A 16,299-nucleotide genomic window follows, 5' to 3' on the forward strand; every position below is an offset into this window, starting at 1 on the left:
CTGTGTTTCAAGTAGCCTATGGAACATTCACTATTATTAACAACAGTTACACCAACAGAAAATCGACTTGCCACAAATTAGTAATATGACACAAAAACAAATTTTAAAATCATTGCAAATTCTAAGATAGGCAGATTAGTCTTAGTACCAGCATGCAACATATTCTTTTATTTATTTATGTTTAAAGAGAGAGAGAGAGAGAGAGAGAGAGAGAGCAAGAAAAAAAGCACACAAGCAAAGGAGAGGGGCAGGGGGAGAGAATATCTTAAGCAGACTCCACACTCAGCGTGAAGCCCAACGCAGGCCTCCATCCCATAACCCTGGGATCATGACCTGAGCCAAAATCAAGAACTGGTCACTCAACCAACTGAGCCACCCAAGCACCCCCTTCATTCATTCACTGGTACTGACTCTAATAAGTAAAAATGCTGAATGAGGAACAAAGAATAATTAATAAGGTTACGACATTCAGACTAAGAAAAGAACTTGTTTATATTGACCTTGGAAATAACCATTCTTAAGGATCACCACCATAAATATTAACTCCATCTCTAAAATACATCTGTCTTTATTTCATGCATAATTTAAATAGTTTGCCATCCACTGATACATTAGTTCAGTTTTAATTCTATCTATATTTTCAATAAATAAGTCTATATGACTGTCTGAGACTGTGAATTATGAGAAAACAGAGCCAATTCTGTAAAACTCACATGTTATCACCTACTAATCCTAAGTGGGGAGAAACAAAACCACCATAAACTACTAAGTCATGGGTTGCTAGATGTGCCAGTACCCCTACCTCCCACTACTGCAGCCCATAAACACACCTCCTGTGCCACTGTCACCTCCTTGAGCTCTGAACTTCCTAATCCATTTTCCTCAACATCAAATACACTCTATTCCATCCTTAAAAACTAAAGGAATTGGGTCTACTTCTTAAAGGCCTCCACTGGCTTCTCCTTGCTTATAAACTCAAGTCCAACATCTTTAGCATGATCTATTTCTAGATCTGTCTCCTGTCATACCCCAACATATCCAACATTGCTGCCATACTGAGTTCTCGTCATCCACAAAACAAGCCATGTATTTCTCCAACCCATACCTTTATGCTTTCTAGTCCCCCTAATAGAACAGTGACTCTCTTCTCCTGGCAAATGCCTCTTCAATGTTCAATGCTGAGGTTCCATTCTTGGTGATGCCTTCCTGACACCCTCCTCTGAGGCCCCACAGTACCTTGCTCATTCCCTAATTATAAGAGACAGAGTATCATAATTATCTGCTTCACCCATCTCCTTCTCTAGGCTTTCTCAGGGAAAGTGACACTATCCATATCAGTACTTTCCAGTAACTAGTTTAACATCTAGCAGGATCTCCCACAAATAACCAGTGACAAAGTGGTATAAACTGTAGTCAGAAATGGTTAAGGTATAGAGTAATATGCACTTTGCAAGTATTAATCTTCTGACAGCTAATGAAAGTAAACACAAACTTGACTTCAGTACCTTTCAAATCTCTTTCTTTAAACTGGGTAATGGGGAACATCATGGCATCAGCAAGCTGCGTTGAAAGTACTGCATGACAAGAGCTAAGCTAGTAAAAGAAAGACAAAAAGGCCAAGTAAATAACTATACAGAGACATTTAGCCAGTGTTATGTAAATTAAATAAAATCTAGTAAACAGATGCTGATCCATTTTATATAAGAGAACACTCAAAATTATATGATATACTACAAAATATTATACAGTAAAAAAAATCCATTTAAAACTCTTAGGAAAAAATACAGGATAACCTTGGATTTGGCAGTGGTTTCTTAGATATGACACCAAAAGCAAAAGCCACAAAAGAATATATAAGTTGGACTTCACTGAAATTAAAAATTTTTATGCAAAGGATACTATCAAGAAGATAAAATCACAACCCACAGAAAGGGAGAAAATATTTGCCAATCGTATACCTGATAAAGAACTTGCGTCTAGAATAAGTAAGAAACTGAATAACAAAAGATAAACCACCCAATTATAAAAAGGTCAAAGGTCTGAATATCGTAGTGCCACCGCCTTACCCAGGGTTGCCTTCTGCTCTTTCAGGTACCCAAGGTCAACTGCAGTCTTGAAGCAGATGATCCTCCTCCTCCGGACAGTGTCAGAAGGCCACAGTAGCCTAACACTAGATCACAATGCCTACACTATCCACCTCACTTCACCTCATCGTGTAGGCATTTTATCATTTCACATTACAACAAAAAGGGTGCATACAGCACAGTATTTTGAGAGAGAGAGACACCACATTCACACAAATTTTATGTCATAATTCTATTTTACTGTTAATTATTCTCTCATTCTGTGAATCTTACGGCACCTAATTTGTAAATAAATCTTTATCACATTTATGTATATACAGTAAAACATACAGGATTCAATACTATCCAGGGTTTCGGGCATCCGCTGGGGGGCGGGTCTTGGAATGTATCCTCTGTGGATTGGGGGCAGGGGCTACCAGAGACATTTCTTCAAAGATATACAAATGACCAATAAGCATAGAAAAAAGTGCTCAATGTCATTAGCCATCAGAAAAATGCACATAAAAACTACAACGATATAGCACTTCATACCTGCTTAGATGGTTATAATAAAAATATAAATGAAAAGCGCTGGTGAGGATGTGTAGAAACTGGAACCCTCCACTACTGGTGGGAATGTAAAAGTGCGCAGAAGTGTGGAAAAAAGTCTGGCAGTTCCTCAAAAAGCTAAACATAAAATTACCATATAATCCAGCAACCCCACTCCTGATTATATACCCAAAAGAACTGAAAAAGTGGTGTTCAAAAAACAAAAACCCAAAAAAACAAAAATAAAACTTGTATACAAACGCTCACTGCAGCACTACTTCCAGTAGCCAAAAGGTAGAAAACAACTCAAATGTCCATCAACCATGAAGGAATAAATAAAATGTGGTATATTCATACAATGGAATTTTATTCACCTAAAAAAGGAATGAAACTCTGATACATGCCGCAACACAGATAAACCTTAAAAACATGATGCCAAGTGAAAGCAGACACAAAACCCCACAAATTATATAGGAAATATCCAAAACAGGCAAATCCATTCAGATAGATAGAAAGTAGATTTGTGGTTGCCAGGAGCTGAAGGGAGAGGGAGTATGGAATGACTGCTTAATGGGCACAGGGTTTCCTTTGGGATGATGATGAAAATGTTCTGGAACATCAGTGGTGATGGTTACACAACACTGTGAATGCATAATATAACCAGGAGTAAATTTTATGTTATGTATATCTTACCACAATAAAAATACTCCATTTTCTACAAACATTTCTTTATATTGCTCTCCTGTGACAATACTTGGCTACAATGAGTTATTAAAATATTTCAGGGGCGCCTAGGTGGCTCAGTCAGTTGAGCATCCAACTTCAGCTCAGGTCATGATTTCACGGCTCCGGAGTTTGAGCCCTGTGTCGGGCTCTGTGCTGACAGCTCAGAGCCTGGAGCCTACTTCTGATTCTGTGTCTCCCTCTCTCTCTGCCCCTCCCCTGCTCATGCTTGGTCTCTCTCTCTCTCTCAAAAATAATAAACATTAAAAATTTTTTAAAATATTTCAAAAAATTACTTTTTCAGATAGACTAGAAAAGACAGAACTATCTAGTGTTTCACATGAAAAGATCTTTCATCAGTGCACTAGTTGAGAACAGTTATGGACTCCCTAGACAGCTCTCACCACACTTCTTCCACCTAGCAATATTTTGCCATTCAGTTTATTAATCCTTCCATCCCAGACAGCCAATATCAGCCCTTAATTTCTCTAACCAGTCAGCAGAACTAATCATTAAAAAAGTCCCAGAACCCACCTATAGCTCATAATTTAATTCTCTCCCTGCCTACATCAAATAACACAGTGAAAGGATGAACGTGACATGGACTGGGAGGAGAGAGAGCACATCTATATGCTTATCCCTTGAAAACAATTTGTTTTAATCAGAAAAAGAAAGTACTATTTTTATGAGGAAGCCACTAAGACAGGAGACAGCCACTAAGATGGAAATAAGGTCCTTCTTTAAATAGTAAACTTTTATTATAGAGATTTGCTCCTATCATAATAATACAAGTTCCCAATAAAAGCTAAACAACTTGAGTAACTTAATTATAAGACCATATATTCAAGCAAGATATAATTATAACAAGCACTTACCTCATCTATAACTTTTGAAAACTGTTGCAAAGTTGAACTCATAACTTCATCATCACCCCCCAGTGGAAAGCGCTGAAAAGTGAGAAACACAGATGAGGTAAAGGCCCAGTGCTGTATATCTTTTGTGAATGATGTTATAATTTACATTTTTATTTTTGTTCAAGTTCATTTTTTATTTTGAGAGAAAGAGAGAGAGAGAGAGAGCGGGTAGAGAGACAGGGAGAGAGAGACTCCCAAGGAGGCTCTGCACCATTAGTGCAGAGCCCGATGTGGGGCTCGAACTCGCAAACCATGAGATAATGACCTGAGCCGAAATCAAGAGTCCCACGCTCAACCAACTGAGCCACCCACACACCCCTATAATTTACATTTTTAAAAACAGCTGACCCAGGGTACCTGACTGGCTATGTTGGTTAAGCATCCGACTCTTGATTTCAACTCAGGTCATGATCTTGCCAGCATGAGATGGAGCCCCACATTGGGCTCCATGCTTAGGATTCTCTCTCTCCCTCTATCTGCCCCTTCTCCACTCACACTCTGTCTCAAAATAAACAAACATAAAAAACCACAGCTGACCCTCAAACAACGTGGAAGTTAGAAGTGCCAACCCCCACATATAACTTTTAACTCCCCCCCCCAAATTTAACTACTAACAGCCTGCTGCCGACTAGAAGCCTTATCAGTAACAAACAGTTGATTAACATGTATTTTGTGTATTGCATGTACTATGTACTGTATTTCCATAATCTTTTAGAAAAAAGAAAATGTTAAGAAAACCGTAAGAAAAAATATATTTACTGTACTGTATTTACCAAAAAAATCCATGAATAAGTGGACCTGTGCAGTTCAAATCCATGTTGTTAAAGAGTCAACTGAAACTTCAAAAAACTTCTAAAATTTTGAATAAACTTTAAAAATGTCACTTAATAAAACAGCATAATTCATACAATTAGTAAACATTAATTAAAATGTTTGCTAAGCAACTAATTAACATGTGTATACAGGAAGGCACACCATACAAGGAGTTTAAGATTTGGTGTTTAGCTCCAATTCCTCCAATCACCAACCGTAAAATCTTGAGCAAGCCTCAGTTTCTTCATTTGTAAAGAGAGGTCAATTAAATAACTAATATGTAACAATAAGTAATTAAAATCAGATATAAGTGCTATAGTGGAATTTCAACAGCATGCCCAAATTACCTTCTGCAAATTCAAAAAAGCTTAGGATTCTTGGTGAGAAATTCTGTTTATCTATACAGATACTGTATCACTGAATATTTTTTTAATGTTTACTTATTTATTTATTTATTTATTTATTTATTTAGAGAAAGCAAGCAGGGAAGGTGCAGAGAGAGAGAGAGAGGGAGAGAGAGGGGGAGAGAGAGAGAGAGAGAGAGAGAGAGAGAGAGAGGGAATCCCAAGCAGACTCTGCACTAAAAGTGCAGAGCCTGGTGCAGGGTTCCAACCCACGAACTGTGAGATCATGACCTGAGCTGAAACCAAGAGTAGGACGGTTAACCAGCTGAGCCACCCAGGTGCCCCTCACTGCATATTTTAAATTACGCTCTAAAAATTTTCATATACTATACCTGTTTTTCATATTCTTTTAAAAGTTTTGAAGTCAGGTGTGTTGCTGCACTTAATTCATTCTGTAGGAAAAAAACAGCATTCAAATTAACACAATATTACTGATCAAGAAAGTTTTAGTTGAAGATACCTAAACCACGTTTACCACTTAACATAAATGCTATATAACATGCTCTATAAACCCCTCATTAAATCACTGGAAAGGGAACTACCATTAGAGCATTTTTAAGGGAAAATCAAACCATGAAATAAATGGACACCATCAAGGAATTCAGCAGTGTTCTAGGTGTATGTTTTTTTTTAGCTAATAAAAACTAAGTATTAAATGCTGTTAAAGCTTTCAGGTTAGAAGTAAACTGTATATAATCTTAGAAAAATCTTGAGAGATTCTATATTAATGACTAATTATTCCTCTCTCTAGGTGCTGATACTAGACCAATGCATTTAATAACATACAACCAAAATGTGGTTAGCCTAGTCACATAATACAGCAACACAGCCAGATGAAGGAAATACTTTTTGAAGTTTTTTTTTCCGTGATGAACATAATGACAAATATAACATTTCTTTTACATTGTAATTAATCTCTGTGGTCAGGAATCAAATCTTGAAAGACCTATCACAAGGGGAAAAAAAAAAAAAAACTATCACAGCAACTTTTTAGTACATAAAGAAAATGTGAATCCAGAAAGGAGATAAAATGAGAAGGAGAAAAAGAAACTTGTGTACTTAATTAATCCCAAAGAAAGTTTAACACAGCACCCAAGTCGCTGTTAAGGCTTATAACTGAGTTACATAAACAGCCTTGAATCTTAAGCCTGCTCGACACACAAAAAAAATCTACCCATCTCCTTCTTGAACTAATCTCCCAGCACCCAGAGTTATATCTAATTTTTATTATGTTCTTCTCACTAAAGATAAACCACCTTCAAATCCTTTACTCAAAAAGGGGGAAGTGTTCCTTGAGATTAAAAGCATGATTAGGGAAAACACTGGTGACAGTATGGGGCTTTCAGTTAAATCTTAGGCAAAGATCATGATCAGTGAGTTTCAGTAAGAAAGCTCTTACTGTGTTTAGGTAGAAAGAGGAAAATGCTTAAATCTTCACGTCTTCTGTAGTGCTACAAACTATACACTCACTAGTACTTGGAATGTGAGCTCAGTAATACAAAATACTTAAAAGTTCCTTCATGCATTCAGGCACCAGTAAACAAGACAGACTCTATCCCTCTGTCCTCATGGGCTTAAAGTCATTTTTAAAAAAAGCATTGAATCAGCCCTTAGCTTTTTACCTGTGCATCATAAATCCGATGCATAGCTTGGTACAACTGGTTCATATAGTTGGAAATAGCTGTAGCATCTTCTTCAAATACACCCAGTAAAGACCTTGTCTGTATAAAATAAAAGCAGTAAGTTTAGGTCACCATTATATAAATCAAATAGAAAATTTTTTTTCTAGAGGAAGGAAAAATCCTAGGACACTGGAGCTCTAATAATTCTGAGTTTTAATCTATTTTCTCTCTTTTGATAGTAATGCCAAGATGCTGGGGTTCTTTGTTCTCAATTTCACTTCACCAAAACGCAGGGATTTTCCAACTACAGCACACAAACTTTAGAAGGAACAAAGGTGTATTTTTATGAATTAAAAAAAGCCTGTGATTAAACTAAGAACAAATCAACAAAAACATTCAAGGCTAATTAACAGTATTCCATGTATAAATATTTTAAATGTCTTATTTCAGGATAACTTATTTCTTATTATTCAGATAACTTATGATTATTTCTCTTTTTCCATGTTCTCTTGGAGTAGCCAAAACCCTCCCCGTCCTAATTCAAAATAACATAGTACCCAACCCTAACAGAGCCAATTAAAAAAAATTTTTTTTAATGTTTATTTATTTTTGAGAGAGAGAGAAAGAGAGAGACAGGATGAGCAGAGGAGGGGCAAAGAGAGAGGGAGACACAGAATCTGAAACAGGCTCCAGGCTCTGAGCTGTCAGCACAGAGCCCGACGCGGGGCTCAAACCCATGGACTGCGAGATCATGACCTGAGCTGAAGTCAAATGCCCAACCAACTGACTGAGACACCCAGGCGCCCCATAACATGGCCAATTAAATACTAACTTATAAAGAGTACAGAATTTGAGGGTTTATTGTTTTCTTCTTCTTTACACTTGTCTATATTGTTAGGCTTCTTCTTTTTTTTTAATGCACTAAGAATTTCCCCTTCGTATTAAGGGGAATTTTTTTAAGTAAATGTTAAGACTGTCAATAAGAAGGATAGAGATGAAGAAACTCAGCATATCAAGGCAAGGTATACTCCTCACCTTTTCATATCCCAAAGGCAGAGAAAGAATGAAAATATTAACAACTATTGCGATAACTGCAGCTTAAAATCTAAAAGATGACCTTGTATTTTTATTCTACAAATAGTTCATTTATGTCTCAGCCTTAGAAAGTGGTTTTTAAAAATCAACTTATTCTTTAGTTTCCTATTTTCAGAAAAGAAAGCTAAGTCAACACAGTTTTGAAAAGGAGGGGCGGGGGGACAAAATCATTATGCCAATATATGAAGTCCATGTCGTCAGTCCTCTACTCCCCCATGCCCCAGATATTTAGATCTGACAGAGAATCTTTTTACTTTTTTAGCTCTGTGCCCCACCCCTATTCCCCACAGTGCTATTTTAAGATGTAAAAAAGAAAGCATTAAGAAATCTTGTTTGACTTAGTGCCATTCCAAAGAAAAATCTGCCATTTCGTTTTTTGTTTCCCCAAAATTATTCTAATTCAAGGAATTACACATTTATGCAAAAACCTGTAGTGGACTTAAATTAAAAATATCTCCTTAGCCCAGTGTTAAAATGGGTTCCCTACTTAAAGCTAGTTATATCTAGCTAGCACCTTATAAAAAGTACATCAATGTGGTACCATTTCATTGAATCTATGATGGCATCCACTGTGAGCTGCACTCTTTTTAAATACTACTGCAACAAAATAATGCCAGCAATTAAGCTATGATTTGAGGTATTCTTCTGTCTTGTAATTTTTACTTTATATTTGTGGAAATAGACCTTTAAACATTTTTTATATAATTATATATATATCATATATAATTAATTTTATATATAATTAATATAAACATAAAAGCAAAACACAAACAGCATGAATTTAATATAATCCTAACACTTCTTCAGAGTTCAACTCTTTTGAGTCACTTTTTGACAGAAGAATCATCAATATCCATGTTTTCCCATCCAATATTATTCTGTGCCATGGGAACGTGACAAGTATTTCTTACAAGTGCTCACTTTTGCCCCCAGTACTTTCTTCCAAACCATTGATACCGATTCAGCAAACTTTGATGGCAGTACTTGGTTCATTCCAGCAGGAGTCAAAGGAATATTTTCAGACAATAAAGAGGACTGATAATCCTTCAAATTGCCTGAACACTGAGAGGTTGCACTTGACCAGTCATGCCACTAGGAGAAACAACCATGTGTGTACATTTGCAACCAATTACACATAAAACATTATCAACTGTAAGGGGCATTTATCTCAATATCAGACATGTTAAAATGTGGGAAAAGAAAAAAAGGTATGTCTTATAATCTATGAGTATTCCATGTTATGCCAAAGAAAGAAATGAGTATTCCATATTATGCCAGTTGGGACTGGAGTTTTATCTTCATAGTTCCAGCACTGAAGAGTCACTGGTATTTATCTATACAATTATTTTTAAAGGTTCATATCTGTTCTTAATAACTAGCAAGTTTCATTTTGCTCCTGATTTTCAAAACAATATATAAGTATGGACAAGGCAGCTAGTATAGTATAGCCTTAAAGATTTCCTTTCTCAACAAATAATATGATCATTTGCAGAACAGGAGATTGTTTGGGCAAGATAATTCTAAAGATGTTTATATCCAAACAGATGGATTTGAACTTGCAAATTCCTCTCTATTTTAATAGTTACTATAAATCAAAACTAAAAAAAGATAACTGTAATTCACGATAGCCTTTCATGACTCCAAGGCTCTAACCTTTTTACATAGCAACTGACAAGCCACTTTTGATTAGGATCAAATGATTTAAATAAACACTTATCTAGAGGGGTGCCTGAGCAGCGTAGTCAGTCAAGAGTCTGACTTCCGGCTCAGGTCATGATCTCACAGTTCGTGAGTTCGAGCCCCATGTTGGGCTCTGTGCTAACAGCTCAGAGCCTGGAGCCCGCTTCAGATTCTGTGTCTCCCTCTCTCTCTGCCCCTTTCCCGCTCATTCTGTCTCTCTCAAATATGAATAAACTTCAAAAAAATTAAAAACAAAACAAAGAAAACCTTGTCTATACAAAGGAAACAATCAACAAAACTAAAAGGCAGCCTACAGAAAGGGTGAAGATATCGGCAAACAACATATCTGATAAAGGACTGGTATTCAAAATCTAAAAAGAACTTATCAAACACCCAAAAAACAAATAATCCAGGGGTGCCTGGATAGCTCAGTCAGTTAAGCATTTGACTCTTGATTTCGGCTCAGGTCATGATCTCATGGTTCATAAGTTTGAGTCCCACTTCAGGCTCTGGGCTGACAGTGTGGAGCCTGCTTGGGATCTCTCTCTCCTTCTGTCTCTGTCCTTCCCCTGCTCATGCATGCTCTTTCTCTCAAAAATATAATAACATAAGAAAAAAAATCCAGTTAAGAAATGGGCAGAAGACATGCATAGACATTCTTCCAAAGAAGCCAAACATAGCTAACAGACACATGAAAAGATGCTCAACATCACTCATCATCAAGGAAATATAAATCAAAACCATGATGAGATACCACCTCACATCTGTCAGAATGGCTAAAATTAACAACACAGGAAACAACAGGTGTTGATGAGGATGCAGAGAAAGGGGAACCCTCTTACACTGTTGGTGGGAATGCAAACTGGTGCAGCCATTCTGGAGAACAGAGGTTCCTCAAAAAACTAAAAACAGAACCACCCTTCCATCCAGCAATTGCACTACTCAATATTTACCCAAAGGATACAAAAATACAGATTCGAAGGGGTACATGCACCCTGATGTTTATAGCAACATCATCAATAATAGCCAAACTATGGAGAGAGCCCAAATATCCATCAACTGAAGATGGATAAAGAACATGTGGTATGTATATATGTATGCATGTGTGTGTGCATGGAATATTACTCAGCCATCAAAAAGAATGAAATCCTGCCATTTGCAGCCATGTGGGTAGAGCCAGAGTGTACTATGCTAAATGAAACAAGAGACAGAGAAATGCCATATGATCTCACTCATATATGGAATTTAAGAAACAAAACAGATGAACATACAGGAGGGGGGAAAGAGAAAAGAGCAGGAAACAAACCATGAAGAGTCTCTTAAAGACAGAACAAACTGAGGGTTGATGGAGGGAAGTGGATGGGGAAAGGGCTAGACAGGTGACGGGTATTAAGGAGGGCACTTGTTATGATGAGTACTGAGTATTGTACATAAGTGATGAATCACTGAATTCTACTCCTAAAACCAACATTGCACTGTATGTTAACTAGAATTTAAATAAAAATTTGAAAATAAAAAAGAACTTATCTATAGCAGGAGCTTTAAAAGTTTGCATACTCTTTGTTATTCAACTTCTTGGACTCTATCCTGTGTCAGTAGTCCAAATGAGAACAAAAATTCATGTCCCAAAGCATTAACCGAAGTCCTATATATAAAAACAAAACTTGGGAAAAATCTCTAAGTCCAACAATAGGACAACTGTTAAATCAGTTAAGGAAACATGTAGCCTTTAATTTTTTTTTATTCAGAATGAAGGATATGTGAACACTTACCCTGTAATGTTAAGTTAAAGCCAAATAAAAATTGTTATGCACAATATAACTTCAAATACATTAAAGTATGTAAGAGAAAGCTAGGAACAAGTAAAACTGTTAATAGGGTTTGCTGCCTCGGAAAAGACAGGTAACTGTTTTCTGTCCCTTTCAGTTTTTCTGAAGCACATAACTATGATTTTCATAATCAGGTACAAAAATAAAAACGTTCACTGTAACACTGAGATGCGGAGACGTTGAGTGACCTGCTCTAAAGCAAGTGAAGTGTCAGTGAAGGACTAAAAACCCTTACACCCTTAGTCCCAGATTTAGGGCTTTCTATCCTACCACAAGTTCTCCCTAAGGACTACTTCCAATATCTTTCCTTTCTAAATCCCATTTGTCCCAACTAATTTTCCCAAGTCAATATTACCTAGTTCAAATTTACCACTTCTAAAAACTGAAAGAATAGCAATGTGGCTATTTCATTAAAAATTACCATAAAACCGATACTGATATGGCGCACCCTTATACAAAAGCAAACAAACACGAATGCTCAAGTTGTAAACTAATTGTGTGAAAAGTTCAAGAAATTAGATGAGTCAGATTACAACCTCTTCACAAGTCATGGCGAGAGCACTGTGCTACCCATTCCGAGGTTTTGTATAATCTTTATGGGCCATAAAAACCAGGCAAGGAAAGAAAGGTAAGGCAACCTGTTGAGTCTTACATAATAATAAAAGTAAAATGACAGAGTGCACCTGACCAATACATGCCACAAAATTTTTGCAAAACATGTGAAACAAACGTAATTTCTAACTTTATACTACAGAAATCATTAAGAATTTGAAATACTTATTGGGGCGGTCCAGATAAGCGAAGATGTGGGTTTCTGTCAGTTTAGGCTGATAAAAATACATTACCAGCAAACAACTGGCTTGTGAAGGTAACTTTCCACATAGGAAAAAAAAAAAAAAAGAATCAATTCCACAATCAGAGCCCAACTTCAACTTGGCGATTATTACTGGCACAAAGTCATGGCAGACGTGTCACACAGGCCAGGGGATCTAGCCCCTTCTTCCTGATCTTTTGGGGCTATATTAAACTATGAAGACACAGGAAATATGTGCCACTGTTGTTCTGAATGAACACCATTTCAGGAAATTTTCTTCGTTCTGAGGGGTAGACAACCAGCAACATCATCTTAAATCGCTTAAATTATTCTGTGCAAGACAGGCTTAGGAATGATGTTTCTCAACGCAAGTTACAGCGCCTACCAACATGTTTTTAACAGATCTCATTTCATTCTTCGGTATTGAACACGTTTCTCTAGACTGTTTTAAGCTAAAGCAACCACGCTAGCCTTGCCCCCAAACACACGAAACACGGGGCTTTTATTTTGATGAGTTTATTAGGGCCAAGTCTGCACCATTTCGCGCAGCAGTCTTGCAGCCGCGAAGGCGCGGTCCATCACAAGTCGTGCACCGCTCGGGTGACAGCGGCTACCGTCGCGGCCACGACACTGCACACACTCCTCGGGGAGGCTCCCGGGCACGTGACGGGCTTCGCCGATGACTCTCCACGCGGGCAAATCAGCAGCCTGCCAGCATCTCCCGAAGAAAAACTATCCATTTCCTTCCCTAGCTTGCTCAGAAACCATGTAATAAGTCTACAGGGTTTCTTCTCCTGCATTTCCTCCGAAGAGACCTTCGGGGAGAAAATCCCAGGACTGAGATTTATCGCCTCACGTTACAGCGATAAAAATGCACCTTTCACCAAATACAAGGGAGCCCCGCGCGCGTACATGACCGCAGGGCCCACGAGCGAAGGCGGCGAAGGCTCGGTCGCCTCCCTCCGACGTCCGGACCCCGCGCGCGGCTCTCGGCCCAGCCGCGCAGGCCCACGCGGGCCTCCGGCTGGCGGCCGGGCCGCGGCGGCTCGGGGCGCGGCCCGCGACGGGCGGGGACACTGGGCGGCGGCGCCCACCTGGTCCGGGGCGGGCACCTGCGGCCGCGGCGGCGCCGGGCCTGGGGTCGGCCCGCCCTGCTCTTTCCCTCGCCGCCCGCGCCTCACCTGCGGGCTGTCCTCCAGCGTCTCCTCGATGGGCAGCTTGTCGATTCCCGGCATCGTGGCGGAGGGAGGGCGGTGGCAGGAGACACGGCGGCCTCCCACAGCTCCCCGCTCCCGCCCGCCCGACTGCAGCAGCTGACCCCGACCCGCCCTCTCTCGCAGGCGCGGCCGCCGTCGCCGCCCGCGCAGCTCTAGCCAGGCGCCTAGCGGCCGCGCGGGAAATCCCGCCCCCTCGGCCACCCTGCCCCGCCTCCCTGCGCACCCATTGGCTCGTGGCGACGCCCATCAGCGCGGCGGGGCTGGTCCGGAGCTTCCTCCTCCGCGTTGGGCTGTGCGGTGAGCAGCGGCTTGGGGGGTGGCGCTGCCCGCTCACAGCGGCCATCTACACCGTGCGCGCGCATTTTCATATAAATTGTAGGGGACCGTCAACCCCCACCCCCGCCGTCAACGAAAGTCTCCGGAAACCAGAACATTGAGTGAGGAGGACCACAGTGGGAGTCTGGGGCGATTTTACTTCTCCCCCAACATTTTTCGTCGGAGACCACGGAAGAGACCCTGTTGCGGGGGCCCTTTCTTTAGCTGCATCAAACTATCATCTTCCCAACCCTGCCCGAAGCGTCCAGGCTACCCCCCACCCCCAACCCCGACTCTCCCACAAAATGGTGCTGGCTAATTCAAAGATCTGTGAGATCCCTAGTTGTGCCATTAACAGTGCTTTCCAGTAAATTCATGGACAGTAGTAGACTCTCAATTATTTTTCTGGGCACTTGGATATCAGTATATCCGGTTAAAAACATGTGACTTTGTTGTCAATTCATCAATTCTTCCCTGGCCTTGAAGGGCTATCATGCCTCAACTCAGACTTCCGTATTTCCTTTAAATCACAGATGAAAGCACCTTTTAAAGATCAGGATACACTGGTTAATTATGTCGGTAACTGATTAGCATTTCTTTGGGGTCAAAAAGTTTTGGAAGATTTAAATAGCTTCTTCAGCCTCTAATTTTACAATAAAGTGATATTCTAATTCCAGAACCTGGTCTGGATTAGAACTGCTTCTTTGTCCAATTTGCCCAACCTCACACTGTCTCGTTTCTCTGTAGAGCTATTTAAGAAGCTTTCATCAGTATACAAAGAAAATGGCAAAATCATAAGTGTCCTCTAACACTCTAGCCATTAATCCCACCAATCCATTCCATTTGCATTCAAGAAATATAAAAATGCCGAGTAAAGATTCTTAGTTGCCTGGTTCCACAGATACACTGGAACAAATCCAGACAGAGTAGAACAAATCCAAATACAGGAACAAGAATGGAAGTTACATTTTTTAAACTAAAATGCTAGAGTTTCCCTGATCTCTTGAAGGAAAGATTAAATCTGGTTTTAAAAGTTTTACTGAATTTTTCAAATCCAGATACAGTAGAACAAATACGAGAACGGGAACAGAAGCTGCATAATTTAAACTAAAATGCTAGAGTTTCCCATGATCTCTTGAAGGAAAGATAAAATCTGATTCAAAAAATTTTACCAAGTAGGGACTCCTGGGTGGCTTGGTTGGTTAAGCATCTGACTCAGCTCAGATCATGATCTCAGGGTTGCGAGTTCCAGCCCCAAGTGGAGCTTTGCTCTCACAGCACAGATCCTGCTTGGGATTATCTGTCTCCTTCTCTCTCTCAAACATGAATAAATAAACATTGTTTTAAAAAGTTTTACCAAGTAGAGTGCACTATAACTTCACAGAATTATCCTTAGTGTTTATAAGCTTTAAATAAGTGTTCTCCCCGGGGGCACCTGGGTGGCTCAGTCAGTTGAGCATCTGATTTTGGCTCAGGTCATGATCTCACCATTCAAGAGTTAGAGCTCTGTTTTGGGCTCTGTGCTGACAGCTCAGAGCCTGGAGCCTGCTTCGGATTCTGTGTCTTCCCCGCACCCCCCCTGCCCCTCCCCCACTTGTGCTTTGTCTCTCAAAAATAAATAAACTTAAAAAAAATAAAGCCTTCTCCCCTTATTCTTTCTCCCTCTCTGCCCCTCCTCTGCTAATGCTGTGTGAGCACTCTCAAAATAAATAAATAAACTTAAAAAAAAAAAAGAGTTCTCCCCTTAAATTGATTATCCACTACTCCCCCTCCAGAAGAGATTTTTAGATTTTGAAAGGTGGTTTGGAATCAGTTATTACTGAGTGTTCCTGGTTCCTAGCTGCTTCAATGTATTCAGCATTGTACAGATTCCAGCAACCCAACTCAACTCTTTCCTTTGATATTTGCTTTCTACTCTGTCAGCACAATAGCATGCAACCTCATTCTAAAGAAGAAAGACTTTCAAGGTAAGTGTCCTTCTTGGTTGAACAGTGACTTAGCTTATAAATGAAGGAGAAGAAAAGTTGTAGCAATTGATAAGAATCAAGAGTAAGTGACAAGTAAAAACAAGTGTGAGAAAGAAGAGTAATTATATGTTGTAACTGAAGGGGCTTGGTCAGTTAACTTGGCCAAACCAAACAACTCGGTGAAAAATTCTGTTAGGTATCTGAGTTATCTGGGTGGTGTATTATCATCCAGTTAAGTGGTTTCCTTTTTTGTATTTATGCGCGTCTAAACTGTATTTGTAAAGGATTCTCAAG

At 39.5% G+C, this 16,299-nt stretch overlaps 1 protein-coding gene across 4 annotated transcripts in view; it reads right to left on the reverse strand.

Moving 5' to 3' along the window:
- The window catches only part of APPL1 (adaptor protein, phosphotyrosine interacting with PH domain and leucine zipper 1), a 54,435-nt gene extending 40,589 nt beyond the window's left edge, over positions 1-13,846 (reverse strand). For all 4 annotated transcript variants that reach the window (XM_053219199.1, XM_053219198.1, XM_053219200.1 and 1 more), the window contains exons 1-5: positions 13,688-13,846; positions 7,089-7,187; positions 5,799-5,858; positions 4,211-4,282; positions 1,506-1,593 (exon numbers count right to left, since the gene is read on the reverse strand). In XM_053219199.1, coding sequence (XP_053075174.1) covers positions 1,506-1,593; positions 4,211-4,282; positions 5,799-5,858; positions 7,089-7,187; positions 13,688-13,741 — 373 coding nt within the window. In that variant the 5' untranslated portion in view covers positions 13,742-13,846. The remainder of the gene's footprint in view (positions 1-1,505; positions 1,594-4,210; positions 4,283-5,798; positions 5,859-7,088; positions 7,188-13,687) is intronic.
- Between the last annotated feature and the right edge of the window lie 2,453 nt (positions 13,847-16,299).

This window comes from Acinonyx jubatus, chromosome A2, assembly GCF_027475565.1.
Source record: "Acinonyx jubatus isolate Ajub_Pintada_27869175 chromosome A2, VMU_Ajub_asm_v1.0, whole genome shotgun sequence".
Classification (NCBI taxonomy): Eukaryota; Metazoa; Chordata; class Mammalia; order Carnivora; family Felidae; genus Acinonyx; species Acinonyx jubatus.